The sequence below is a fragment of the Torulaspora globosa genome, chromosome 5 (assembly GCF_014133895.1).
Source record: "Torulaspora globosa chromosome 5, complete sequence".
In the NCBI taxonomy this organism is placed as follows: Eukaryota; Fungi; Ascomycota; class Saccharomycetes; order Saccharomycetales; family Saccharomycetaceae; genus Torulaspora; species Torulaspora globosa.
This window is the reverse complement of record NC_050731.1, coordinates 525,671-552,489: the sequence shown is the minus strand read 5'-3', so window position 1 is coordinate 552,489 and position 26,819 is coordinate 525,671. Positions and strand designations below refer to the sequence as shown.

The 26,819-nt window shown below is 45.5% G+C and overlaps 18 protein-coding genes and 1 non-coding gene across 19 annotated transcripts; 9 read left to right on the top strand and 10 right to left on the bottom strand.

Annotated features, from left to right (window-relative positions):
• Window positions 1-228: 228 nt before the first annotated feature.
• On the bottom strand, window positions 229-1,122 carry RPP1 (RNA-binding RNA processing protein RPP1; the record flags this gene model as incomplete). Its single annotated transcript, XM_037284174.1, has 1 exon — window positions 229-1,122. One exon carries the CDS (start codon window positions 1,120-1,122, stop codon window positions 229-231), a length of 894 nt encoding a protein of 297 aa, XP_037140070.1.
• A 211-nt stretch (window positions 1,123-1,333) lies between these two features.
• Window positions 1,334-3,871, bottom strand: SUM1 (Sum1p; the record flags this gene model as incomplete). The annotated part of the gene is made up of 1 exon (XM_037284173.1): window positions 1,334-3,871. One exon carries the CDS (start codon window positions 3,869-3,871, stop codon window positions 1,334-1,336), a length of 2,538 nt encoding a protein of 845 aa, XP_037140069.1.
• A 411-nt stretch (window positions 3,872-4,282) lies between these two features.
• PAN5 (2-dehydropantoate 2-reductase PAN5) lies at window positions 4,283-5,413 on the bottom strand (the record flags this gene model as incomplete). The annotated part of the gene is made up of 1 exon (XM_037284172.1): window positions 4,283-5,413. One exon carries the CDS (start codon window positions 5,411-5,413, stop codon window positions 4,283-4,285), a length of 1,131 nt encoding a protein of 376 aa, XP_037140068.1.
• A 155-nt stretch (window positions 5,414-5,568) lies between these two features.
• SSZ1 (ribosome-associated complex protein SSZ1) lies at window positions 5,569-7,197 on the bottom strand (the record flags this gene model as incomplete). Its single annotated transcript, XM_037284171.1, has 1 exon — window positions 5,569-7,197. One exon carries the CDS (start codon window positions 7,195-7,197, stop codon window positions 5,569-5,571), a length of 1,629 nt encoding a protein of 542 aa, XP_037140067.1.
• Window positions 7,198-7,784: 587 nt separating this feature from the next.
• On the top strand, window positions 7,785-9,617 carry TFB1 (TFIIH/NER complex subunit TFB1; the record flags this gene model as incomplete). The annotated part of the gene is made up of 1 exon (XM_037284170.1): window positions 7,785-9,617. One exon carries the CDS (start codon window positions 7,785-7,787, stop codon window positions 9,615-9,617), a length of 1,833 nt encoding a protein of 610 aa, XP_037140066.1.
• A 72-nt stretch (window positions 9,618-9,689) lies between these two features.
• On the bottom strand, window positions 9,690-11,195 carry RRP3 (RNA-dependent ATPase RRP3; the record flags this gene model as incomplete). Its single annotated transcript, XM_037284169.1, has 1 exon — window positions 9,690-11,195. One exon carries the CDS (start codon window positions 11,193-11,195, stop codon window positions 9,690-9,692), a length of 1,506 nt encoding a protein of 501 aa, XP_037140065.1.
• A 303-nt stretch (window positions 11,196-11,498) lies between these two features.
• SSF1 (rRNA-binding ribosome biosynthesis protein) lies at window positions 11,499-12,839 on the top strand (the record flags this gene model as incomplete). Its single annotated transcript, XM_037284168.1, has 1 exon — window positions 11,499-12,839. One exon carries the CDS (start codon window positions 11,499-11,501, stop codon window positions 12,837-12,839), a length of 1,341 nt encoding a protein of 446 aa, XP_037140064.1.
• Window positions 12,840-12,952: 113 nt separating this feature from the next.
• Window positions 12,953-13,822, bottom strand: PIB1 (phosphatidylinositol-3-phosphate-binding ubiquitin-protein ligase; the record flags this gene model as incomplete). Its single annotated transcript, XM_037284167.1, has 1 exon — window positions 12,953-13,822. One exon carries the CDS (start codon window positions 13,820-13,822, stop codon window positions 12,953-12,955), a length of 870 nt encoding a protein of 289 aa, XP_037140063.1.
• A 461-nt stretch (window positions 13,823-14,283) lies between these two features.
• On the top strand, window positions 14,284-15,090 carry HTD2 (hydroxyacyl-thioester dehydratase HTD2; the record flags this gene model as incomplete). The annotated part of the gene is made up of 1 exon (XM_037284166.1): window positions 14,284-15,090. One exon carries the CDS (start codon window positions 14,284-14,286, stop codon window positions 15,088-15,090), a length of 807 nt encoding a protein of 268 aa, XP_037140062.1.
• IPK1 (inositol pentakisphosphate 2-kinase) lies at window positions 15,084-15,917 on the bottom strand (the record flags this gene model as incomplete). The annotated part of the gene is made up of 1 exon (XM_037284165.1): window positions 15,084-15,917. The coding sequence occupies one exon, from the start codon at window positions 15,915-15,917 to the stop codon at window positions 15,084-15,086; it is 834 nt and encodes a 277-aa protein (XP_037140061.1).
• Window positions 15,918-16,072: 155 nt separating this feature from the next.
• Window positions 16,073-17,236, top strand: DYS1 (deoxyhypusine synthase; the record flags this gene model as incomplete). Its single annotated transcript, XM_037284164.1, has 1 exon — window positions 16,073-17,236. The coding sequence occupies one exon, from the start codon at window positions 16,073-16,075 to the stop codon at window positions 17,234-17,236; it is 1,164 nt and encodes a 387-aa protein (XP_037140060.1).
• Window positions 17,237-17,432: 196 nt separating this feature from the next.
• On the top strand, window positions 17,433-18,779 carry OMS1 (putative RNA methyltransferase; the record flags this gene model as incomplete). The annotated part of the gene is made up of 1 exon (XM_037284163.1): window positions 17,433-18,779. The coding sequence occupies one exon, from the start codon at window positions 17,433-17,435 to the stop codon at window positions 18,777-18,779; it is 1,347 nt and encodes a 448-aa protein (XP_037140059.1).
• Window positions 18,780-18,825: 46 nt separating this feature from the next.
• Window positions 18,826-19,896, bottom strand: RRP4 (exosome non-catalytic core subunit RRP4; the record flags this gene model as incomplete). The annotated part of the gene is made up of 1 exon (XM_037284162.1): window positions 18,826-19,896. One exon carries the CDS (start codon window positions 19,894-19,896, stop codon window positions 18,826-18,828), a length of 1,071 nt encoding a protein of 356 aa, XP_037140058.1.
• A 245-nt stretch (window positions 19,897-20,141) lies between these two features.
• TRM5 (tRNA (guanine) methyltransferase) lies at window positions 20,142-21,629 on the top strand (the record flags this gene model as incomplete). Its single annotated transcript, XM_037284161.1, has 1 exon — window positions 20,142-21,629. One exon carries the CDS (start codon window positions 20,142-20,144, stop codon window positions 21,627-21,629), a length of 1,488 nt encoding a protein of 495 aa, XP_037140057.1.
• A 577-nt stretch (window positions 21,630-22,206) lies between these two features.
• Window positions 22,207-22,848, top strand: PCL5 (Pcl5p; the record flags this gene model as incomplete). Its single annotated transcript, XM_037284160.1, has 1 exon — window positions 22,207-22,848. One exon carries the CDS (start codon window positions 22,207-22,209, stop codon window positions 22,846-22,848), a length of 642 nt encoding a protein of 213 aa, XP_037140056.1.
• An 81-nt stretch (window positions 22,849-22,929) lies between these two features.
• Window positions 22,930-23,024, bottom strand: HG536_0Etrna5F. Its single transcript has 2 exons — window positions 22,987-23,024; window positions 22,930-22,966 (listed from the first exon to the last, which is right to left on the bottom strand). It is a non-coding gene; the product is annotated as a tRNA-Phe (tRNA).
• A 435-nt stretch (window positions 23,025-23,459) lies between these two features.
• HIM1 (Him1p) lies at window positions 23,460-24,722 on the top strand (the record flags this gene model as incomplete). The annotated part of the gene is made up of 1 exon (XM_037284159.1): window positions 23,460-24,722. The coding sequence occupies one exon, from the start codon at window positions 23,460-23,462 to the stop codon at window positions 24,720-24,722; it is 1,263 nt and encodes a 420-aa protein (XP_037140055.1).
• Window positions 24,723-25,195: 473 nt separating this feature from the next.
• On the top strand, window positions 25,196-25,999 carry MCM21 (Mcm21p; the record flags this gene model as incomplete). Its single annotated transcript, XM_037284158.1, has 1 exon — window positions 25,196-25,999. The coding sequence occupies one exon, from the start codon at window positions 25,196-25,198 to the stop codon at window positions 25,997-25,999; it is 804 nt and encodes a 267-aa protein (XP_037140054.1).
• YFT2 (Yft2p) lies at window positions 25,990-26,760 on the bottom strand (the record flags this gene model as incomplete). Its single annotated transcript, XM_037284157.1, has 1 exon — window positions 25,990-26,760. The coding sequence occupies one exon, from the start codon at window positions 26,758-26,760 to the stop codon at window positions 25,990-25,992; it is 771 nt and encodes a 256-aa protein (XP_037140053.1).
• Window positions 26,761-26,819: the final 59 nt, after the last annotated feature.

Here is a 26,819-nt window from a genome sequence, read left to right as displayed (position 1 = left end):
AGGCAATTGTTCCACATTCTTTACGCTACCAAATTGGGAAATTGTTCTATGCTGCATATCAGCGACTTTATTTCCCGTTTAGGGAAATATGCAGCGTAGCGAAAGCTTCTATAAAATTCTTGGCGAGCCCTTTGACGAATAGTGTCAATGACAGAATATATGCAACAATGCAACGATACGTCGCGACGCTGGAGAATGGAGTTGGTGGGGGAAGCTATAGAAGTGAATCTATATTTTCACCCTTTTTGGGTCGCGGTCGGTGCTGTCGTCGTCGCTGCTATTGTTAATGCTGGTTCGTTTAATTAATTTGATGGTCCGCGTTTCGTCGATCCCCTGCAGATCGTTAACAACATCGCAACCAGCGCCGCCGCCGCCTACAACTATTGTTTGTTTGTAACTCTTGTTTCTCAGTCTGCCGTTAAGAAGCACCAGCGAGGCGAGCTGACCCATAGCTCGCGAGCACTTGTCGCTTGGAAGACCCAGGATCTTGACGAGACTGGTGACGCCAAGAATGTTTCTGCATTCGAGAGCAGTTTGCGCACCGCTAGATACGACTATGCCGCGGGAACGAGAGCTTCTAATCACGCTTCGCACGTTTGAGACGAACTGTCTTCTGGACTGTAAGTCGCGCAGAGCGTATGCGTAGACGATTTCGATCTTGACGCCACGCTTCACACAGCTGCAGATGCTCTTGTGCTTCAGAAACACGGGCAACCGTTGGCCGTAGTTGAAAGTGAGCAGGTCGATGTCGAGGTTTGTGGTAGCCAAAGTAACGCCACGTTCGCTGACTGGGAGAGCAGCGACTATGTCGAAGTGCTGCGATATCTTGGCAAGAGACTGGCCTCTGGAGGGATCGTCTATGACCAATGTTATCCTGGAGTATATCTTCAGTCCCGTGGCTTCTATCAGATCACCAAACCTCTCAGAAATCTTCATTGGATTCATTTCTTTTGCATTGGTCGGGAATTTATCACTATGGTTCACTGTAAAGTTCAATGCCACATGTGTATAACCTAAGGCATGCAAAGTACTTAGCGTCTCTCTCACTTTTGCGACCTGTTTCGGGGTCACTTCATCACGGAAGCTTTGCTGAGGCCAAATGACATTCAAGTCCACCAACATGGCAAACAAAAGAGGCTAGAACTGTCTGCTCATCGCCTATTTCAAGTCCAGTTGTAGAATAAGCTTACGATGGCTGAAAAATCCACTGACTCTACCAACTACAAAGATCACGTGCAAGCAGTAGTATAAGAACGAGCTCAGATATTGCAACAGTTTTGATCATTAAATGCCTTTGTTTAATCTGTAAATAAACTTGCGAGCGTTACTATCACTAATTTTTTGGTGGTACCACTTTGGAAGATTTGACCTGGTTGTTCTCGGTTCCGTCGTCTAGAAAATCTAAAGTAAGCACATTATCAATCGCTTCGTTGATATTATCCTCGTTGACACCGTTGACGCCTAGAATAGGTAATGCCTCCCCCTTGTTAAACATCCACTCTCTCCATTGAGTATCGACGTTATCACAGAGATCGTAGAGAATCATCTTGAGTAAAGTGATGTGATTATAAAACCATGAGACAGATCTGTTGATGAATATTCTATAGTTTTCCATCTCCTTGACCGCATGCAGAATTGTGTAGTTCTCAAAGTTTCTCTTTTCTCTGGATTGATCTCTCCAAAACTCGAATAAAGTGAATAATGCCTTCCGTCGTTGCCAAGTTCTTTTCGATTCTCTGAGCTTCAATCCCAGACCAACCAATTTATTCTCCCATCTGAACTCCATTAGAAAGTATTCTAAGCTGTTGACGTATTTTTCAGTCAGCGTAGTCTTGCTCAGAATCGTGAATGCTTGTTCTGTTTCGACGTCAATTTCCGGTTTCAGAAAATGGGCATTCATTCTTTCATGCCGTGTGCTATCGACAAAATCCTTCTGACTGATGCTCAGACCCACCAGTTCCTCTTCTTTGGATTTGAATTTAAATCTCAAGTAAGAGCCGGTCGTTATCGGTACTTTGGGGTGGTCTCTTTGGTAGAAGAATCCATCTCTACAGAGAAGTTCGATGGGCGATGCTAGTAACAAAGATGCCTGATCTTCTTGTCTTTTGTTTGCACCACCAGTTTCCTTTTCTGAACTAGGTGATTTCTCAAGAAGAGGCGCACTTGGCGATAGGGCAAAATTTGAAGACCTTCTTTTCCTCAATCGTCTATCTTGCTGGTCATCATCGTCATATTCGTCATCGTCCAGATCATCATAATCATCTTGATCATCATTCTCGTTCGACCTTTTGCGCGCTAAGCGTTCTTCCGATTCCTGTATTAGTGCTGATCCCTCGTTATTCAGCATTGAAGATATGCCTACTTTTCTGTGCTGCTGAGACAGTTCCTCTGTTTTGAAAGCGAATTCGGTTGATGGAGTCGTGGCAGCCGCGGAAGATGACCCATATTGCTGTACCTGGACGTTCGTTGTACTTGGGGGTGCGTTTATTAGAGCAGTCATCCTCTTTCGCCTCTCCTCCTCCCTCATTGCTTTGAGAAGTTGCTTATTCGACTCCATGAATGATTTTGCTTTCTCTCTGTCATTATATTTCATGTTAACGAGCATCTTTTCCCGTGCATCTCGTCTCTTGTCTAACTCCCGTTGTTGCCTGCTTACATCTGGATTGTTATTATCTGCCGTATTATTATCAGGGGCCACTGAAGAAGAGGACATCTCGATCGTTATGTTATCGCTATCAGCGGCAGCACCCAAGAGCCTCTTCCGTGCCAAGGGCCCGATGATGCGTGTTGTGATGATAGGGTTCTCTGCTGGAATTTGCGCCACTTCTTCCGGCTCATTCTCGGGAATGTCAGTTGTTTCAGCAGTAACTGCTGCCGAGGGTATTAAATTAGGAATTGGCGTTGAGGGAGAAGAAGATCTCGACATCGAAGGCGGAGATGCGGACAAAGAAGGGGATATAAGGGCACTGCCTACAGCTGGTGCCGATTCCTGGGACGGTAGTTCGTGGTTTTGTTCTTCTTGTTCTTCTTCCTTATTATCTACACTCTTCTCCTCTTCCTCAGTCTTGAGTACCTGCTCCTCGTCGGCATTGCTCGCATTTTGGTGATTCAGAATCACCGCCTCAACGGTTCTCTTCTTAGGCGGACGACCTCTTTTCCTCTTCACCGGAATAGCCGGAACCGCTTTCTTTCCCGCGGCTTCAGTCTTGACGGCGCTTACGCTCTCAGAGCTAGCACTTGGGTCTATGAAGTACCTCTTTGATTTAGAAACCTGTACCGCTCCCGTAGGCAGAGATACCTTAACTGGATTCACCTGTATCCTGCCACCGCTGCTATCACCAGCGCGGCCAACGGAGCCGTCCTTTCTTGGTCTTCCCGGACCGCGACGAACGGAATGCGGTCTCGACTGATTACCTGTGCTATTCGCCGTCGACGACTGCGAATCATTCATAACGCCACCCTGGGACCCCGGAGGCACCGCCTTCGAAAGATTCGAAAGAGCGCTGGATAACTGGTTCATCCTCGCATTGATACTGTTGACCATCACATCCGTGTTGAGCTGATTCTTCAAAGCATCATCAACCTTATTCTCTAGCACCGTCTGATTGTGTGACAGCGTCTTCAAAGTCGCAAATAATTGTTCAATCGACGCTGTCGTCGTGCTGTCTCTGGAAACAAACATCTTCTCTAAACTCTTAATCTCTTCAGACATCGTACCAACCTCTTTCGACAACACATTTATCGAATTATCAAACATTCCAACACCGTTATTGCCCTTGCTTTCCTCTTTTTTACCACCCAAACCGTTTCCTTTACCGACGTCCCTTATGGTCCCATTACCAATTGGAAGTTCGTCAATCCTTCGGATCATTCCTTAAAATGACTAAACTGAGCTGCAAATTTTAGCACCTGGCTGATAAATAATAAAATGTATTTTGGGACTATTATTTTTTTTCCTAATTATTGGCTATGTTCTTCAGAATACCTTTGTTCGATTGCGACTCAAATAAAAGTGACAGCTAAAATTTTTTTTGGAGAATTCTGTAATTAATCCCAAGAAACTTGCTCACTATCCAGCTCTTCTGGAGGATGGCTTAAAGCTGCTCAATAATTTGGCTAAGCTTGTTTTGTCTTTTGACCGTTCCTTTCAAACTGTATTAAATTTTTTCCCGTTTTACGAGAAAAAAGATGAAGTGACAGCATAAATCCCAAATGACGGTAAATAAAATATGAGAAACTTGAAATAATTTATCTTCTATAAGCGGTTCTATGTATCTGGAATCTACTTAGATCTCATGTCTCCTTCCAGTTTGCGCTTTCTGTTGAGTGCGAGCCTTAAATCCACCAAAGACTGGATGGTTCGGTTCACTTTGGCGTTTAATTGGTATTTGTCGGCCAGCTTCACGATGTATCCGTTTATGTAATCGATTTCAGTGTCTCTGAGATACAGAGTGTCTTGTCTCATGGAGCTGCTGTTGTGGCGATTGACGACGCATCCGAGACGGATGACCTCCTTGACCATGTTTTCGGTGTTGAGGACAGACAGGACTGGAACCGGCGGGTATCCTTCTCTCCCGTGATACCGGGTTTCATACTCGAATAAAGGTGTGTAGGCAACCTTGAGCACCCGGAGGCATTCATCGATGATGAGGGAGAAAATATCGGCGCTGTCGTCAGCCAGTTCACCGTTGACGCAGTCAACAATCGAGGTGACGGGATTGATACAGGCATTGACCAGGAACTTGTAGAGCTGTCCCAGAAGCATCTCCTGGTAGGTCATTTGGGTGGTTTGGAAATTTTCAGCAAACGCAGGTTCAGTCAGTATTTTGACAAGCTCATTCTCCCTGCGGTCTTTTGACGCGTCTTCCTCACTCTGGATAGGCTTGCTGTGGTCCCAGGGCAACCTGGCTATCTTCAGATCTCCTAAACCTGCATGATTGAACGTAAAGCCCTGATCGTGGAAGCCACCATGCGAAATGACGCCTTGAAAGAGCTGTGGTTGAGTTTCCGGATCTGTGAATACCTTCTCTTTCAGCATTTCAGCAACACCAAGCCCATTTTGGACAAGTATCAAGTTGGTATCGCGGCCAATGAAGCGCAGGTATGGCTGCAAGGCCTCTGCTGTTTGGTACGTCTTGGTTGTAATGATGAGATTCTTGATCATCTCTCCAGCAAAGGTTTCTGGAGACTCGCTACATTCCAACTTGCACGAAAGCAACGGCTGATCTTTCTCAAACAGCTTACGGACGGCCAAAGTGCTGTTGAAATCGTTTTGGAACCTATGCAGCCGTTCCTGAGATCTGAATAGTGGAACCACGGTTGCGTTCGTGAAACGCAGCAGATCTACTGCCAAAAGGGCCCCCATGGCCCCCAAACCTAGAATATGGATTACCGGCTTCGCTGAAGTAGTCATTCGTGACTTATTGGGAGTTTGTCTTGTGAGCCTACTTTATGTTATCAGATTGCTCATTGATAAATTTTATCGAAACGAACCCGTTATTAAAACTAGCTCAATCTGAAGGATTAAGATTCAATTCACGCTTATACTGGCTCTATATTGATATAAATTTACAGTTCACCCTTGACGACTTGACCAGATTGCAAATCTCTGGCGCTAACTCTCAAGACACCGTCCTTGTTAATGTTGAAGACGATCTCGACACCCTTGGTGACACCTTTGAGACCCAAATCCATCAATTTAGTGCTCAATGTGTACAGCTTTTCTCTGATAAGCTCTGGCTCATCATCTTCGCTATCTGACCATTCCTCATTATCGTCATCTTCCTCTGGTTTTTGATCTTTCTCAGTTGGCTCTACAGTTCTCTCAACGACGTGGTGTTCACCCTCGTAGACGCTAATCAAAAGATCACCTTGGGCTTGCTTCAAAGTTACTTTCTTTTGCACTGGGTAGGATGTTTCTGGCAAGAGAACTGGGTAAAATTCGCCCTGGGATCCGACCAGACCAATGGCCTTTGGCAAGTGTGGAGTGTTGACAACAACTGGTTGCAGAGCGTCAGCCAACTCACTGGCATCGTACTCGCTAGCCAGTCTGGCCTGTAGAGCCGCGCCTGAGGCGGAAAGCTCGTTAGGCTGGTTGGTAGCCTGTTTAGAGGCAGGTCCCAAGATCTGAACGGATTCAGGGAACATAAACTCTAGATTGGTGGTCAATTTTGGAGTGAAGGCGACACCACCACTTAGCAGGACAGCAGAAATGTCCAGCGGATCCAGTTCCGCCTTGGCGATAACATCATCGATGAAGGCGGAAAATTGTGAAAAGACCTTGTTTGTGACTAATTCGTACCTCATTCTGTTGATGGAAGTGTGATAATCAAAACCGTCGGCTAAGGAGTCGACTGAGATGGTTGAGGAAGTTGCATTGGACAAAGTCTTCTTAGTGACACTGGCACTAGCTCTCAACTTAGCCATAGATTTGGCATTTTTTCTTGGATTGCACTTTGTCTTCTTTTCGAAATCCTTCGCAAAATATTCGATCAGCTCGTTGTCCAAGTTGTCACCGCCCAAATTCGTGTCGTGCTTGGTAGCCAAGATCGTGAAGATACCATTGCGAACCGCAATAACAGCAGCGTCAGATCTCGTACCACCGAAATCGGCAACCACAACGTTGACATCGTTGTCAAATGGAAATTGCTCGATGTGAGCTAGCAAAGCAGCTGATGGCTCGTTGATGAATTGGATGATTTTCAACCCTGCCTTGGAAGCAGCAGCTTTCAAAGCGTCTTTCTGCTCAGCAGTGAAACTGGTTGGCACGGTCAGAACAACTTCGGAGACCTTGGAACCGATATAGTCTTCTGCTGCCAATTTCAATCTTCGTAGATGTCTAGCAACCACCTCGTCAACAGAGATAGTCTCATCTTTGTCACCTCTGGAGATAACAAACCCGACTTTACCGTCGACTTCCACTGCTGGCGCACCACCGGCACACTTGGAGATGTCGGCCTGATCAAATGGCAGGCCAATAAAATCGCGGAAATTAATAATGGTATTCTTTGGATTTCTAATTAGCTGTTGCAAAGCTTGACCACCGTGATACTCATCAGAACCAACGTAGGACAAGACGGATGGAATCGAACGTTCACCATCAGGGTTGGCAATGACATCTACATCGTCCTTTGGATTGACGTAAGCAATAGAAGAGGTAGTATTACCAAACGTGATACCGATAATTGGCGAAGACATCGTATTTGGATGCTTAAACTGGCTCAATTAGTCACAATCAACACCATTTCATGCCATATTTGACCATATTCATCTAGTATTGCACTCGATGAGCCATGGAAAATTTTGAAAAATTGTTCGTCCGTAATGATTATCGTAAAATGACAGTAAATCTTACAAATTAAAGCGTTGAAATAGCTTACAGAACTGATCGGTTAGCTGCCTTTGCAGGTCTTTCTTGGTCACATACGGTCTCGCTAATTTCTTGAAGGTTCTGGTGTCCTTTTTTTTTTTTTTGTTTTAACATATTATACCGTCGGGACAGGCGTCGGCAAACTATGCAAGAGCAAGCGAAATGCATCTGACCATTTGCCTCAGTTCGTAAACGGCCAAGATCGTAGGAATTCCTAGCCTGTGGGCGCAAGGTGGATAGTAGATGGTTTTGCACCCATACACCACATACTTTTCCTAAAAAGGCTGATTAGGTATAGCCTGAGTGAAATTTCACCGATGATCAATCATTGGCAGATATGTGGATTGAATAGCTTCACAGTCGACCCTGGTTGATCGCTGAGTCTTGATTCGGGGTCGTTGCTAGAATTGCTCTCATGTCCCATTCAGGTGCTGCTAGTTATGACAAAACTGCTGGTATCTTGACGATTGACGAGGACTGCTCTCCAGCTGAACTGAAGTGGAGGTCTCCAGATGGTACGAAATCTCTTACAGTTGTCTTGAATACCGTTGATAGGCTTCAGGCTACGCCTGCTACTAGTGATAAAATGAGGCTGAGGCTACTCGGGAAAGTAGACGAGTCGAAGAAGCAGAAGGACAATGAAGGCAACATCGTCAGTCCGAAACCACGGATTCATACCTTCACGTTCAACAATAGAACGGTTTTGGATAACATTAAGGTGACTTTGCAACATATTATCTCTCGCTATAAAGATGATGAAGTCTATGAAGAAAAGAGACGAAAAGAAGAAGCGTCAGCTAACTCCAAGGCAAGCCCATCAGTGACCCCACCGGCAGGTAATCTGGTTAACACAGTAACGTTAGATGACTCTTTGTCCAAGGCGAAGCTGATAACGAATTTGAAACTGCAACAGTCTTTGCTGCGAGAAGATAAATCGTTAATGCGGAGCTTTCAAGAAACAGTTATTAATGCAGGTCTTCCGCCTTATGAGTTTTGGTCCACGCGTGTGCCGATGTTGAGAGCGTATGCCTTGTCAATTTCACAGAAGGTGGGCCCATACAACGTACTTTCAACCATCAAACCAGTGGCGTCTTCAGACAACAAAGTCAACGTCAACATTTCACGAGAAAAGATTTTGAGTATCTTCCAGAACTACCCCATTGTAAAGAAAGCATATATGGACAATGTGCCGAAGAACTTCAAGGAACCAGAGTTCTGGGCAAGATTTTTCTCCTCAAAGTTATTCCGGAAACTGAGAGGCGAGCGTATTATGCAGAACGATCGAGGTGATGTCATTATTGACAGATACTTGACTTTAGATCAAGAATATGATCGAAAGGACGATTCTGCCCTGCTGCATGCTGTTAAAAAGACAATTGACATCGACGGCAATATACAGGACGATCCTGTGCGAAAAGGTAACAAGCCAGATTTTACCATGCAACCAGGCGTTGATGTTAATGGTAATAGCGACGGGACAACTGACATTTTAAAAGGTATGAATAGACTGAGTGAGAAAATGGTGATGTCACTGGAAAACCAATATTCCCGGTCTAATTTGCAACAGGAAGACTTGGATCGCGAAGAAAGAGATGAAATTGAGTTAAATGATTTGCAAGAAAGCTATCGTGAAGACTATGCCGTTATAAATTTGAAAAATCAGCGGGAAGAAGGTTCTTCGGAGGCCAAAGTGTTTATCGAAAAATCAAAAGAGAAGCAAAAACATATCGACAAGAAGAAGGTTAACGAGCAAATTTCTTTGGTTTTGGATAGTTTATCAAAAAAATTGGATTTAACTCAAGTAGCCAAAAGTAGTGATTACAACAGTGAGATCAATCAGCGGGTCATAAGCGCCGTGAAGATAAATGCAAAGCAGGCAAGATATCATAACGTCGATTCTGCACTGGGGACTTTTGTAGGAAATAGAACTGATGAATCGGAGGCAGCGTCCAAATTGCCGCTAGATTTATTAGAAAGTTGCCGAATGTTACATGGTACTTGCTGCGAGTTTTTGAAGCATTTTTACATCCACTTCTACAGTACCGAAGCCAAGAGACAAAAGATGGCTAAGAAACTCTCCAAGAGTCTAAAAGACTGTTCTGAAAAGATAACCGAACTACTTGATGACGTGGAGAAAGGTGACGGCGAAAACATGTCAAGCATATGCCGGTCGTACCTGCGGCCAGTGATGGTATCTATTGATCGAGCAATAGAGAAGTTTAATGATTTTACAAATGAGAAGCCTTGACTACGGCGGTATTCCTGATGTGTATGATAAGTATATACTGCACAACTGCACAACACTAGTAGTCAGCATTTTTCAGCGTTCCTCTTTGTCCATATCCATTTTGGCTGCCATTCTCGCGCGTCTTCCACCACCTCTTGCAGCTTTTTCCTTGCTCCTTCTGTTAAGTTCCATAATCACTTCTCCATTGGCCTTATCCACTGAATTCCTCAATGACATAATCATATCCTTGTCCACACTCTCCTTCGGTAGTTTCTTGCCCAACACCTCTTCTATACGTAATATCAGTTCGAGATCATACTGGGATACAAGGGAAATTGACTTACCTGACCGCCCGGCTCTGGCAGTTCTGCCGACACGGTGGATATAAGACTTGGAATCGACTGGAATATCATAATTGATAACGATATCGACAGAAGGAATATCCAGACCTCTGGCGGCCACATCCGTAGCCACAAGAATAGATCTTCTACCTGCTTTGAATAGATCTAAAGCACCGGTTCTCTGATTCTGGTTCAAATCACCGTGTAAGGCTGTGGCGCTGAATTCCAGCAGATTGCATAGGGTTGATATTCTTTCTGCATTAGCTTTGGTCCTGGTGAACACAATGATGGTCTTTCCCACAAATTCGTTCAACAGATATATCAGGTAGGTGTTCTTCAAGCCGCCCGGTACAACCATCAAAGTTTGCACCAAGGTATCGACAGTTTGGTATTTATTGGAGACAGCGCATTTCACTGGATCAGTTAAACTAGCTCTCTGTAACTTTTCAATCTTCGACGTCATTGTCGCAGAGAAAAGATACGTAGTTCTGCCCTGTGTGGGAAGAATTTTTAATATTCTGTCTAGGACAGGCCCAAACTCCATATCGAGTAGCCTGTCCGCCTCGTCCATCACCAGGAACTTGAGCTTCCGCAATGAAAACCCCTTCGTATTCTCCAAATGGTCCATCAATCTACCCGGCGTTGCAATGATGATATGCGGCTTGCGCATTAGGTCTCTCGCCTGATCCATCATGTTCATACCACCGACGATGCATGTAGTACGTGCTCCCATAATAGCCCCCAGCGAATCAAACGTTTCCTTAATCTGCTGCGCCAGTTCTCTGGTGGGAGATAAGATACAGGCATAGTACGGCGACTGGTCGTGCCACAATTTATTAAGAATAGGAATCGCAAACGCGGCCGTCTTACCTGAACCCGTCTGTGCCAAACCAATAATATCCTTACCCTCCAACGCTGGAGGGATTGCCTTAGCCTGGATCGGCGTCGGTTTCGTAAAGTTCAGGTTTTTACAAGCCTGGAGAAGTTCAGGAACAACATTGAGGTCAGCAAACGACTCGAGAACCTCATCTTCATCCCTTGTCTCTTCCTGCGTGCCCTTAGAATCCGTCTGTACATCCCGGACAGCCTTTTTATCTTCCTCGGCACTCTCCGAATCTGAATCCTCACGATTCTGCAGCTTTTTCTGATTCTCAAGGGCTTTTGCCTTGATCTTGGCCGCTAGTGAAGATAGCTCACTGCTCTTGCTGGCCTTGCTCTTCTTGACCGCTCCATTTCTCGCTTTTTTCTCGGCTGTCATGCTAGTTATATTCAATTAACCGAGATCTACCTCAGACACAGCTTAGTAAGTCTTCCAAGGTCAAGAAACTGCCGATCCAATCGTCTTTCTAGCTCATCTCATCTCATCTCATCTCATCTCATCTCATCGCTTCAAATTTTTCAAGCCCGTTCGTTAGATATGACAAGGTGAAAAATTTTGTAGAAATCGCATCTCATCGCCTACAGACATAGTATAAGACTGTCGAGCTTAAGCTGGTAGATCAGCTTATTAGGCCTACTGGAGCCCCTAAGATCCTGGTAATCTGGTGCGGGAGGAATTGAGATGGCAAAGAGAAGAACCAAGAAGAGAACTCATGTACAGCAGCCACCAGAGGATCAGAAACAGATCCCGAAGTCGATGGTGATACGAGTGGGACAAACGTCGCTTTCGAACCACTCGTTGAATCAATTGGTCAAGGACTTCCGTCAGATCATGCAACCGCACACTGCAGTGAAATTGAAAGAGAGAAAATCGAATAAATTGAAGGATTTTGTGGTTATGTGTGGACCTCTTGGTGTGTCGCATCTATTCATCTTTACACAGTCTGAGAAAACGGGGAACGTTTCTTTGAAGATTGCCAGAACTCCTCAAGGTCCGACTATCACATTCCAGGTCGAGAATTACTCTTTAAACAAGGACGTTAAGAAGTTTTTGAAAAGGCCCAAGTCTCTGAACAATGAAGATTTGCTGCAACCTCCCTTGTTGGTCCTGAACGGCTTCAATACAATGAGAAACAAGAAGGAAGGTGCCAGTGATAGTGATGAAGCAAACGTGGAGAAAGTGGTGGTCTCTATGTTCCAGAACATTTTCCCGCCATTGAACCCGGCACGAACTCAGTTGAACTCCATAAAGCGTGTATTCATGATCAATAAAGACCAGGAGACTGGAGAAATTTCGATGCGTCACTATTCTATCGATATTAGAGAAGTGGAGATATCAAGGAACTTGAAAAGGCTATACAGAGCCAAGCAAAAGCTTAACAAAGCCGTGCCGAATCTCTACAGGAAAGAGGATATATCGTCATTGATTCTGGACCACGACGTTGGCTCATACACCTCGGAATCTGAAGTCGAAGACGAGTCCATAGTGAAGGTCGTCGATAGGAAGGATATCAAGGCACGCAGACTAACCAATAAAGAGGCAGATGCTGACATAGCAACATCTGACCAGCCAGCAGAGCCACTGGTCACGCCAAAGAAGAAAGCGGTCAAGCTGACGGAGTTGGGACCCAGGCTGACATTGAAACTGGTCAAAATAGAAGAGGGAATTTGCTCCGGGAGAGTGTTACATCATGAGTTCGTTAAGAAAACTAGTGCTGAAGTCAAAGCACTGGAGAAGAGGCATATGGAGAAGATGAGACTGAAAGAGCAGAGAAGGAAAGAACAAGAGGCAAACATAGCTCAAAAGAAAGCTGCGAAGGAAGCAAAGAAGCAAAGAAAACTGGAGAGAAGAAAGGCAAGACAACAACTGGCGTCCAGCCACGAAGACGGGGATAATTCAGATGTGTCGATGGGAGAAGATGAAGAAAGCGGAAGCGACAGCGAGAGCGCCAGCGATAACGAGCGGTACAATGATCTTCCTGAAGACCTGGACAGTGATTTGTTCAGTGAAGTTGACGAGTAGGTAACTAGCTAGTAAAACCATGTAAACTAAAAAGAAATAATCACATTTTATTGACGAGAAGTCAAAATCATAAGTACAATGCAAACCACTCCGTTTCGATTATATTATAGTCTTCAAAATATGGCATCATGCAGAGGACAGAAATTTTTGCCGATATACTGTATATCTTTGGATTTCATCCTTTGTGCCTTCTTATTGAACCAGCCCTTGATGCATTTGTGATGAAACATACATAGACACTCCAACCTGCCAACCTTTTCACCAGCAGCCATGTCTTCAAAGCATATTGGGCACTCGCGATATTGGCCGTTCTCCGTAGGCGCAACCTTGTAGACCAGCATCCTATTCTGGAAAGCAGGGCTTTCCGTCTCTTCGGGGGAACCAAGATGCTGCTGGATATCAGAGGCCTTTCGGAGACATTCCTCTACATGATTCTGTGCCGCTTCTTCCGTGGCCAATGTTGCTAGGTCATAGTTACAGATTGGACAGTAGTTATCGTCATCGATCCTGGCCCGTCGTACGCTACTGCTGCGACTCTGGCCAACTTCCCGTGTTCGCTCCGTTCCAGCGGCTGGCTTAACCACTTCGCTCGCCTGTGTAGCTCGTTGAGGTGATGCCCGGTCATTATTCGCTGCAGTTCTTTCATTATGGAACACAGCAGATCTGTCGCTGAGCTCCAGAGGCCTCCCCCATGGCGAGAGGAGCAGCTTTAAATGCAGTAAATTATCGTAGCATGAATCACAGGTTCTAAACGGAGGGTACTCGTCATCATCATTTGTATGCCTCTTAACCACTTTCACCCGCTTCGTATCGTACCTGGCTAATCTTTCAGAGCAGGCAGCACAAAATATCCCACCACAGCACCTGCAATGATGCTTCCTCATCAGAAAGGAGAACGGAGCATGGCAATTCAGGCAACTTTGCATGTCTTCATCAGGTTGCCAGTTGGCGAAGCTATTGATGAAATTACCATCGTCAGCCATCTCGAAACGGAGACTTTTGCAGTTATTCAAAGACCTCACTCGCAGCCAATTCAGACAACCAGACCCCTGTGATACGAGCCTTACTTTCGCTATAGCTATCACCGCTTCTCCGATGATCTGGTGGGCATCGCAGCTTGATAAGCACTACAGCTACGGCTTAAACACTATATCATGTGATTGTGTAAATCCTCCATAAGGACCTTTTAGAAGCATCTCAGAGGTCTTGGTTGCGACCTACAAGGTGCTTCACATTATCTGCGAGCGTTGTTTCCTTGGTTAGGCCCGAACCGCATCTGGTTTCAGTCAAAACTCGAGAAACGGAGATACTAGTCGCTCGAAGTGAAGCGAAAGATCAGCTCCTCAGTCCGTTGCGAGCCACAGCTGCTCAATTGGTTTTGCTTCTGATTTTAAAGCTGTCTTAAGCGTTGCTGGCGCTGCGATTGCTGAATATCCAACTCAAGATGAATGAGGTTGTTAAGGACGTGATAAATCCGCACCATTTGGAGAAATTTAGTGGTTTAATCAGGGGTAGAATTCCTGGGAAGCTTTCTTCACATTCTCTAGCCATTGGCGACCATCTGCTGTTCTTTAATGCTCTCAACAGGACCATTGGCAGGGACGGTTACTTCGATCACCAGTCCCCAAAGAATCTTTTGAAAGATCCCAGGTATGAGTACTTGAGACGAGTATGGGCGAAGGGCCAGATAGAACTTCTCAGGCCGCTGTCGCTCGGCCAGGAATATGCGTGTCGAGAGAGTCTTAAATTCATCAAGAGGATAAGAGGTGACCACTACGTCTGTCTCGAGCGACTGATCGTGGGATCCAACGGGGAGAGTCTGCTTAGGGAATTGAGGACATTGGCGTACACCAACTCACCGCCTAGGACTAGAAATGCGACTGAAACCGCTGTCCGCAATGGCGCATCGCTGGGCACTTTCACATTCAGAGATCTGGACATCATCATCTATGGTCAACTTTCTTGCAATCCCCACAGAATTCACTGGGACAGAAGATACAGTCAAGCGGTGGAAGGCTATCGTGATATTATAGTGCAGGGCCCTTTCGCGCTGCAGGTGCTCTTGAAGTTCGCCGAAGATGCTATCGGTTCCTCCATCACCAAGGTCGAATATAGGAATTACAATTATATATATCCAGACACAGAGGTCGAGGTGAATCTGCTTCCAGGACAGGGACAGTATCGAGTATGCATGAATGACGCTAGGAGACCGGAGGTCATGTTTGTACAAGCCGTGGTCTCATGTCAATGATAGCATTTATCCTCCAAATTGTCTAGTCTTAGCTGGGTCTCCCGCCAGTGGAGGAACTTCTCTTTAGGCTTCAGATCAACGTCGACCACGTTCACCCCAAGCTGGTCGCCATCAGAGCTCCACTCTATGAAACAAGTGACGTCTCTCAAAGTCATCGCCAGCGACATGCTACTCGTAACGTCTGCAACGGACTCAATCCGAGACAGCGCTTCGTGTTTGAGCTCTCTCTGAGCTGCATAGAGCACCGCCAGTACGTTAGTGCTTCGCGCCAGATAAGAGGCAAGATCTCTTTCGAATTTCGGTGGAAGATCTCCCGCGCCGGCCAGCAGCTCAGTCAGATGCAGAGGATCTTGGTTCAACTTGCTATAGCAGTATCGATGCTCGCGGCCCTTCAGCTTGCTGTGCGAACAGTTCCTGCAATAAGCGGACGGATTATACAGCCATTTGGGCTTAAGCTCGAGCACCACACAGCTCGAGTCTGCAGAGGTATAGATTTGCGTGAACCGATCGGCATATGCAGTCTTTTCAAGATATCTAGGCTTTAGATTCGGCATTTCGAATACGATCACTTTGGTATCGTCCAAATTTGCAACGTACCGACCCAAAATGCTCTCCAAACCCTTCAGAGGCAATTCTTTAAGCTCCATTGGACACAATAGATCTCCTAGAAACGCTTTCACCGACGTTTCAATATACTGCAGGTTTTCAATGCTGTATTCATTATTTCGCTTCAAAGAGTCTTTGAACCGCACGCAACATCTGTATAACCAATTGGCGTTCCCATAGTCGATCAGTATGTTAGCATTGCCCTCGCCAACGACTTTCATCCGATGCTTCACTGCGATAGCTAGCGGTCAACTCATAGTAGAGCTGTAAGTGCTGCCTAAAAGTGAAAATTTTTAGGTATTGATGCTGCAAACTTCTCGATGCCTTTAAGCATTGTAAGCTTTGGGACCAGAAGAAGCTGTTGTGGAACGTTAAGATGTCGAAAGCCAATGAGAAGTTGCCAGACCTTTTGGCAGATGCTGTCTTGAAGGAATCAGTGCCAATTCCGGATGACTTCGTTAAAGTGCAAGGTATCGATTACTCAAAGCCTGAGGCGACGGATATGAGGGCCAGCGACTTGATTGATGCTATGAAGACTATGGGTTTTCAGGCTAGTTCGCTGGGACAAGCGTGTGAGATCATCAACAGCATGAGATCGTGGAGAGGAAGACATAAGGATGAGCTAGAGGAGCACGAGAAGAAAGGGTCTTTTGACGATGAGGGATATCAAAAGACTACGATTTTCATGGGCTATACCTCCAACCTGATCAGTTCCGGGCTACGTGAGACTCTGGCGTACTTAGTGAAGAACCGGATGGTGGACGCGGTGGTTGCCAGTGCTGGTGGCATCGAGGAAGATCTCATCAAGTGTTTGGCGCCAACCTTCTTGGGCAAATTCTCTTTGAAAGGTGCATCCTTGCGTGAGCAAGGTTTGAACCGTATAGGAAATCTTCTGGTGCCCAACGACAATTACTGCAAGTTTGAAGAATGGATCGTGCCTATCCTGGACAAGATGCTGGAAGAGCAGGATGAGTACGTTGCCAAGAACGGCGCAGACTGCTTGGAGGCTAACCAGGACGTGGACTCCCCGATCTGGACTCCATCCAAGATGATCGACCGATTGGGCAAGGAGATTGACGACGAGTCCTCCGTCCTCTACTGGGCCCACAAGAACAAGATTCCGGTTTTCTGCCCTTCGATCACGGATGGGTCCATCGGTGATATGCTTTTCTTCCATACTTTCAAAGCGTCTCCAAAACAATTGAGAGTCGACGTTGTAGCAGACATCCGCAAGATCAATTCGATCTCCATGGAGGCCTCGAGGGCCGGTATGATCATTCTGGGTGGAGGCCTAATCAAGCATCATATCGCCAATGCTTGTCTGATGAGAAACGGTGCAGACTACGCTGTATACATCAACACCGGGCAGGAGTTTGACGGCTCCGATGCTGGAGCCAGACCCGACGAAGCCGTCTCCTGGGGCAAAATCAAGGCAACGGCTAGATCCGTCAAGGTTTACGCCGATGCTACTATCGTCTTCCCATTGGTGGTGGCCGCTACTTTCGCCAGTGGCAAGAAGCTTGACAAGACTAGCGATTGAACTCTTAATGTGAATAGTTATGAATTTATATAGGCTGATAGATAAAGACGATCTTTGTTGGTAGAGTTCCAAGCATCTAAAACCAGCGACCCGAGCTTGGGATTTTTAACTTCGACCTCGAGACAAACAAAGCTAAGACATTAGTAGTACTTGGAGGCCGCTGGCGCATTGTAAGAACGCTGGAATATCTGGTAAGATGCTGGCAAGAGGTTTGAAAGCCACAGCTAGGCTTAAACGCCAGTCAGCAAGCCTTTACGCAGGCTCGGTTTGGATTAGATGTGCAAGTAACGTTAAGACATATATACCCAAGCCTACCACCAGAGTTAGGCGTCCAAAGACTGAAAAGGAGCTTGCGAGGGAGAAATTTGAAGAGCAATTGAACTCACCAAACAGATTTATCAGATGGGGTGCCATAGCAAGATCTGAAAGGTTCAGTAAAGGTATGACAAAATACCTGATCGGAGCATACATCCTGTTCCTTGGCTACGGTCTTTATTTCATGAAGAAGGTGTATGCAAAAGATAAGGAGCTTGAGAAACTGAGGAATAAGGAGAAAAGTGGCAATATCAATGAGTATGAGCATCTAAGAATAAAAGAGCTGACCGGTAAATTGAGGAGAAGAGATGAACTTAAACTGATCACTTACAACAAGATGATTGAGGAAGGAGTCCGGGATTTTGACAACGTCAAACTAGAGAACAATGATCAAAACAAGTTGAATGAGAAAATCCTACCTGCCAGAGACACTACAGCATTCTACGAGGGCAAAGCAGAGGAGTATGACGACGATGTGAACTTTGAAGAGAGAGCTATCTTTATGGGCAGAAGGCGTAAGTGGCTCATGAGGCATTGTGAAGGAGACGTTTTGGAAGTCGCGTGCGGTACAGGCAGAAATATCAAGTATTTGAATCCGGAAAGGATTAGTTCAATTACCTTCCTGGACTCTTCTGAAAAGATGGTGGAGATAACTTACAAGAAGTTCAAGGAAAAGTTCCCATCCTTCCAGAAAGCTGCCTTTGTGGTTGGTAAAGCCGAAAACTTGGTCGATCTGGCCAAAGGAAATAAGGTTGACCAGTCCGATTTGAAGAGCAGTAATGAAAACCTTGAGGCTATTCAAAAGGATGAAACTAAGGTCAAGTACGATACGATCGTGGAGACCTTCGGCTTGTGTTCACATGAGGATCCTGTCAAAGCGTTAAAGAACTTTGCTATACTGCTGAAGCCTGAAGGCAGAATCGTATTGCTAGAGCATGGTAGAGGCTCTTATGGATTTATCAACAAGATATTGGATGATAGGGCCGAAAAACGTCTCAGAACGTGGGGTTGCAGGTGGAACTTGGACATCGGTGAAATCCTAGATGATTCGGGCCTCGAGATTGTGGAGGAGGCCAGAACCCATTTGGGTACCACATGGTGTATTGTGGCTAAGAAGAAGGGCGCTACCAAAAAGAAGTCGGAAGTGGGTTTCTTCGAGAAGTATCTCGGTTCCAGCATCCGAAACAAACTGGAAGCGCTAGATGATTCTAACGAAAAGACGAAATAGTATTAAGCTTGTAGATATAATGTGCATTAGAGAACTCTGTATATAATCAGAACGGTGAACCTCTCATCTTTTCCGCGTTGAGCACGTCGTCTCCTAGGCTCTCCATTACTTCCCTCTCGATCAGGCTGCCAACTGCAGAATATGCCATGCTTGCCTCATAAGCGCTGACGATTCTTTCCTGCGTAATACCGATCTCGCAATACGCAAGCGCCTTGATCACGTTCGCATAGCGACATATGGTCTGTCTAATACTGCTGGTTATCGAAGGGTCGTTCTGATCCGAATATATCTGCCACGAAGACTCTTCTTCCAATCTGGTGATCGACACTGTATCTGCACGTAACGACTTAGCTCCCGTGGGCCCACCGGTGGAACCCATGCTGGCGCCTGAAGGTGCGTCTCTGGCGCTGTCCATCTTAGACGTTTTCCTCAGCCATATGAACCCGTTGACCCCCAGCACTACAGTGACGCTGCCGGGGAGGTTATGTGTGTGATTCTTGGATCTTACGATCAACGAGCTTGGCACTTGGCAAAACATACCATCGCGCAATTTTCCATACTTGAGCGATCTAGTGTGTAGCGACGCACTCCCGTCCTGGAACAGTGACTGTACTTCAGCATTCAGCAGATCGCCCTCCTTCAAAAAGCTTCTCATCTGCAACTCATCGCTCTCTGACTTCCTTCTCAAAATGCCACCCGGCAGGTTCACCGACCCCAGCATCAGCACCGCATGCTGTCTCCCGCCGATGTCCACTCGCCACCTCTTATTGCCGACCTCTGCTATTCTGCCAACGATGTGGTCGCCGGTCTCGGGCGAATACCGACTTTTAAGCGGTATAACAGACAACAGTCTGTTCACTTTCGACACAGTTCCCGCGACTGACGAGTACGTCATATTATCCAAAAAATACGTGCCATGGCCCCTCATCCAGCCTGGATTTTCGCTGACAAGCTCACCAGGCGTAACAACTTGCAATCCCGACTTCTCGCCCTCCAATCCACTCTCGCTTGCCTCCGTCATCTCGATGTCTACATCTTCCTCGTCCAATTTTTCCACAATCTCGCCGAATTGCTGGAAAGCACCCTTCCTCCTAACAACTGTGATCACTTCAGACATTGCAACGCCCCAGTATCAACTCCAAACCGATCTCAATCCGCAATATCGCCCACTTCACTGTTCTTCAACTATCATAGCTATATATACTATAGCCAGTATATAGCTATAAGAGACCATGTGATATTGAAAAATTTTTAATTAGCGATGAGCTTCACTAACTATGGTTAAACTAGACCGACATTTGGCACTGAAGTGAGTTCAAGAGGTCGTTAGAGGCTGCTCTGGACCGCTTGAAGTGTTGCTGTATGCGTGCTAAGTCTGCCAAAGCAGCATTGAGAAATTTGGCAACGATGAGCGCTCCTGGGATCAGTTTCAAGTATAAACCACCGGTTGACAGAAATATGAGGACTCTAGATCGGTCATTCTTTGTTTCCAAGGTGCCATTATGTGTTGTTAGGTTCCCTGATCCAAAAAATATCAGCATATTTTCAAAGAAGTTCAAGGAGAGCATACTGCGGGTTCCACGCATTCCGCATGTCGTCAAGCTGGACCAAGCTGAGGGCTCCAGAAGGTCCGACGGCAAGAGTCTGGCTTGCGACAACGGCATAGTGACAAAGGGCGTTCTTCTGGCTGATACGATAAGCAGCATCGACGAGGCCAGGACGCGCCTGTCGCCAGACGCAATGAGTTTTCTGGACGAGACTGAGGCAGAGATTCTTCCCTACGAGTACAAGATGGACTACGATTTCTGGAAGGCGGAGGAAATTCTGCGGGCAGTGCTGCCCGAGCAGTTTCTGGATGAGATCCCGACGGGGTTCACCGTTGTGGGCCACATCGCGCATTTGAACCTGCGGCAGGAGTTTAAGCCGTTCGCCGCTCTGATCGGGCAGGTGATCCTGGATAAGAACAATAAAATCGAAACCGTGGTGGACAAAGTGAGTTCGATAGCGACGCAGTTCAGAACGTTTCCCATGCAGGTGATAGCTGGCCGCGACAGCGACCTAGTGGTCGAACAGAAGGAATCCAACTGCACCTTCCGGTTCGACTTCAGCAAAGTATACTGGAACTCCAGGTTGCACACCGAGCACGAAAGGCTGGTCTCGCAATTTTTTCAGCCGGGCCAAGTGCTCTGCGACGTGTTTGCAGGCGTCGGGCCGTTCGCAATACCGGCAGCGAAGAAGGACGTCATAGTGCTCGCAAACGACCTGAACCCGGAGAGCTTTAAGTATCTCAGGGAAAACATCGAACTGAATAAAGTCTCACCTCTGGTGGAAGCGCTCAACCTGGACGGCGGCGAATTTATCAGTAAATCTTTCGAGCTTCTCAGCCAATGGCGTGAACGGACCAAAGGCAAGATCAGTGTCCCACTGAAGCTCAGTCACCACGAGCGCAAGAGACAGAAGAAGCAGCCCGTTCAGGGCATACCCGCCACCAGAGAGCTCGAGATACCGCTTCACATCAACCACTTTGTCATGAACCTGCCAGACAGCTCGATTAGTTTCCTCGACAAGTTCATCGGCCTCTATCATAATCTGCACGTTCAGACAATGCCACACATCCATCTCCACTGTTTTGAGAAATATGGCATCGACGAAGAGCCAACCATGGAAGAGCTACACGACAGAGTACATTCGCGCATTCTGTCTTCACTACGAACCAGTGAAAAAATCCTACCAAAGGACCGTCTGTCGTTCCACCTAGTGCGTAAGGTGTCCCCCACGAAGCCCATGTTCTGCGTCAGCTTCCAATTGCCCAAAGAGGTGGCGTCGGCCAACCCTGTATACACTACATAATGACTTTTACGGCTCTCCTGAAGATACGCCACGGCATTTCATAGCGCAGGGATGTGTTATCGTGCGTCTCCTTGAATTCCCTGTCTGCCTGACTCATCGATTCTTTGAGTATTCTTCCTTTTCCTTTCGGAACATTAATTTTTCCGAGATGCGTCATAAACGGCTTCTCGAAGGCGCTATTCATCCGAAAAAATATATAAAGAGTCGGCTGTATATAAGCTGCCAAGAGATTAAATATCTTCTCCTCTGTTTTCAGTTGTACCTTCGACAGCACCTCAGACTCGCAAGGGTTGAGACTTTGAGACCATAGTGTTTCAAAGTGTCCTTTTTTCAACACTCACTGCAAGTTTTTGCAGGTACAAGCAGAATAGCACATATTCGAAGTGTCCTCAGGTAACTGTACACTCAACAACTGATTTTTTTTCTAGCACATTATTTGGTATTTTAGGGTAGTAGCATTTGTTTTCTTGGGATCGACCATGGTTTCCAAGAATTGACCACCTCAGGGTTGGAAAGAAGTTTTACGGCATTTGTGTTTTATTTGGAGGTACTAATTGCATAAATTCTCGGTTCCGGAATGGTTTCGAGGGTTTTGAAAGAGGCCAATTTAGTAATGGTCGATACGAACGATTTAGATCGCCGGCTTGCGTACCAGACACCGCCCTATGAACAATGGAAGAGCACGTTGTGCTCTGCTTCACCAGGGCCACTTTCATCGGATACACTGGTTTCTAGGATTGGCATGGCGCTATGCGAACGGACCTCTAAAATCTCGACAGACAAGATTAGGAACGAGGCTGGGAGCGTAAGCAGTTTTGTACGCGAAGTGCTTAGAAGGTCGAAGAGCAACACCAGAAGCACTGTGTTGGCTTTCGCGTATTTCAACAAGGTTTACGATGGTCAGTCGGTAAAAGACAAGTTGCCGGAGTTCGCAAGGTGCTCGAAGAGAGTCTTCTTAAGCTGTCTGATTCTAGCTAACAAGTTTCTTAACGATAACTCGTTCGCAATGAAAACATGGCATATGATAAGTGGCCTCAGGCAGAAGGACCTATGTCTCATGGAGAGATGGTGTCTCGATAGGTTGGATTATAAACTGCTGGTGACCGAAACTGAATATGCGGTGTTCGAGAACCGGCTGTTCGTTGCAAGCAACAAGAGGATGCGTTGCGAGAACGAATCTGTTAGAGATCTTAGTTACAAGAAATTACGTACAATCTAAAGGATATCACAATACCGCTCAATAACGAGTTATTCGTCCGATACAAATACGATTGGCCATTTTTGCTTGGAAAAAAATAATTGCGAATTCTGTGGATCGAACACAGGACCTCCAGATTACTTTTCGACCGAAGTTTATTCTTCAGTCTGGCGCTCTCCCAACTGAGCTAAATCCGCTTAGTAACTTAGATGTCAGATTCTTTCTTTTCTTTTAATATATTTGTCAGATTCGGTCACGACAAGAATTGCTTGTACCTGAATAATACAAGAGAGTGCCATATTTTCTGATAGCATCCTGATTTGGATTATTTTTGATCCCTCTGTCAAACGTTTTCAGTTGCGAGTGATACTCTAGGCCTAGAATCATGGCCTTCCATCCAGCGATTCTATTGCAAATCCACAATGAGTTATTATCCATGACTGCCAGTGTTGCTAGCATCTTATCCTTCATTTTATCTTCCTCTTGTATTATAGCTGTCTTTCATGTTTACTCACTATTTCCGCACTTTCCCGCGCGCCAGCCCAGCCTTTTGTGTCGCCGCCAGAAGACAAAAGCCATCGATTATTAAATACTCAAGGATTTCTGACAGGCTATGTATTCAACACTGACAAATGGCTATTAATATTGATCGTTCCGTTTTGGTTAAACAGTTCACTGATCATTTACTTCTTTTTGGATCTACAGGATTGGTTGGCTCCCTGACTTTGAATGAATTAAGGAAAATCAATTTCCATCTAAATAATTCTCAAGATATACAGCAGAAGCTTGATTCCTGTCAGCGCCCGGAAGTCGTTAATTTTAGGTTCGATAAGTTCATCTATTGCATAAATAGAAAGATAAAACAATTCTGCAATGCTGGAGACGGACAATTTACTGAAACACATGGATTCCAGATACTCAAGTACAATAAAAAAGAATATTCACTCAGTAAAATCAAAAAATTGCCTCCAGGAGTATCTACCGTTTCTGATAAATCTCCAATAGGAGACGATCTGAGCATATCAAAAACCATCAGTATTAAAGGAGACTATATCGAGGAAATTCTCAACTTCTGCATTGACAAGCAAAGGTACCAGGTTGACTATGTGTCAGACTCGGCCGAAAGGATTTCATTAACCTTCAACATCTATGCGATTCAAATAGCTTCTCCCGATTCTAGGAAGTGGACCGGCCTATTGCCGCTTATCTTCTCCGGTTGTGTCAACATAAAGTCAAAGGCTGCCAATGGTATCATGGAAACTAGACTGCCGCCGCTTGATGAAATTCCTACCATGATTTGTGCCTTAGGTTCGAGCTCCTCAGGACATCCGAATAAGACTGTTGACCGTAACTATGCTGATCATGAATTGACGTTCCAACTTGTCAGAGTCTTCAACAATTGTGAAAGAAAAAGGCTGGTAATCATCACAACCTTCAACAACGTGTTGATAAGTCGTATTTTTCCATATTTTCGAACTAAATCTAAACTGGAATATGACTTACAATACAAATTATCACCTAGATTGGGGCAGCTTGTCCTTTTGAGACCAGGACCGTTGGTAGGCGATCATACTGACCTGAAGGAGAGGCGTGTCACGGTCAAGCATTCGTCGAATTTATTAAAACAAATATTGTACTACAAGAAGTGCTGTTTTCAATGCAAGCTTCTTTTATTCAAAGAGTGCAGAAGAACAGGATTTAGAACGAAAGCGTCGGAAATCATTGCAAAGTCGATGTACCGGAAGCCAGGCTCGTGGATTCTGGGTTATTGCTTACCTGCAAGCAAAGTAGCACACACGGCGGCTCTCAAAGCTGTTGAGCCACCGGCAGATGGGACGAAGCATTTAGTCGAAATCATAACTAGTGAAGAGATGGATAATTCGGTTCCTAGCTAATGCAAGTTGAATTATATAAATTAAACTCTTAATCCATTGCAATCTCATAGGCTGTTGGAGATTCAAGTTGATGCTGATTTAGACAAGATTAAGCCAACCGTATTGTATTTGATCGCTTCGCGTGCTATCAATGATCTACACTTACTGCTGTGAGACATGCAAGAAGCAACATGCCCGACATTGAAGATTTGGAGCAAGATGTTGATGCCTTGACGGCAGAGAGTATGTGGAACTTGTCCTGATTATTCAAACTTACAACGAAGACTAACTTCTCACCATGGAAAGTTGCTCATCTCACAAGCAAACGCGATGAGCTACTAGACGAATTGCAGCGTAATAAAACCGAAAGACTGGCCAGCCATCCTATCGTCAAAGATTTCCAACCTATTTTCGATCAGTTTCCCCAGCTGTATGATGCTCTTTCGAGGGAATCCAACATTGAGGATAGAGACAATTTACAAGTTGAATCCTCTATGAAGAGAAGAACTGCAGAGACAGTTGCAAGAACCCCCAAAAAACAACGTATAGCGGAAAACGGAAGTTCACCAGTGATTTATCATCAATTGCTTGACCCAACTATTGCCAAGTTTATTAACATGGAAAACCTGATCTCCCCGTCAAAGAGGTCTCGCAGCCTGAAGCAAAAGGACGGAAATAAATCCATCTATGACAGTGTTCTATTGGAAAATGCCTATAGAATGTTTGGAATCTCTTCTTTCCCGGTTGTGGATCCCAGTGATCTGAAGCTGAACGAAGAAACGAAGGAGATTCAGATCACAAGAGAAATGATTGGGATCAGGCTTGAGGTCTTCAATGAGAGCTTATCAAAGTACGAGAAGCCTTACTACGTTCTGCTCAAGAAGAAGATGAAATCTGATTCGTGGACTTTGTTCAAACACACAGTACCACAATACATTGACGTGAGAGCTCTATTTAACAATACAAATGGCGGAATAATAACGTCGCATAATTCCATCTATCTGTTTGCCAGAGATCTGTATAAGCAGCTGGTAGCACTGAGCATGCGAGTGCAATACCTGGAGGAGCTGGCAAATTCGAAACTAGTCGACGATCTCGATATCGATTTAGAAGCGGCTGCAGTGTCATTCACCCGGAATGGAGCTCTTTTTAAGCTTCTACTGCGGGGGGACGAAGTAGTATCCTGCTCGATTCGCAGTAATTTTATTGAGGCCAGCCTCAGACCACGACATGAGGCGTTATTTCTGGGGCCTATTAATGAACTAGCATTGAAGTTGAAACATATGGATCAGCAGTAAAATAATTTATTGCAAAAGGGAGAACGCGGAATCAGCCAGTACATGACGGTGACACAAATGTATCCCATCAGGCAGCCTAGAACCTTCTCGAGAACCGTATGGTAATATATGGAGGTTATCATCAACATCGCAATCCATATCACCAGAACGCTCACCGTGATGATTAAGCAAACCTTGATAAGCCTGCTAGCGGGGAGCACAACAGCGTCTTGCTCAACATATTTCCAATATTGCGAGAGCTCAAGCCAGAGGATCATACTGATGTTAACAAGGAAACAAAAATGTCCGCTTATATCAAATCCCCCAACCCACTGAGCACCGCTAGCTTTACACTTTTCTGCCGAATATGTATCCGCTCTGGTCAAACACGAACCGCCAGTCAAGATGAAGATCCCATCAATAACCCAAAAGATGAGCATGAGAAGCACATTCTTCAATATAAACTTACTGGCATATTGCTTTAGAAGCCCTCTCATAGGATAATTTGGCACGTTTCCCTGATACTGCGGTAGGATGACATAATTACGACATTTTGTCGCTATCTGCACATATGCCAAGCACACAAACAGGACAGTCCACACTAAATTGCCTTTGTATGCGAATATTTCGTTGATAAAACTCTTCGAGCTCAAGAGATAGTACTGTTCCCGCTGAATTTCGAGCGTATATTTTCCCATACACCAGGCAATGACAATTCCAAGACACAACTCGATCGGATACACAATGAAAGCTCTGCCGCAGATCGCTGCAAATGTCAGCATCACTCTCGCCTTCAAAACCCTATATTAGCCCAGCGTGAGGAGGCTAAACTGCTGCCAAT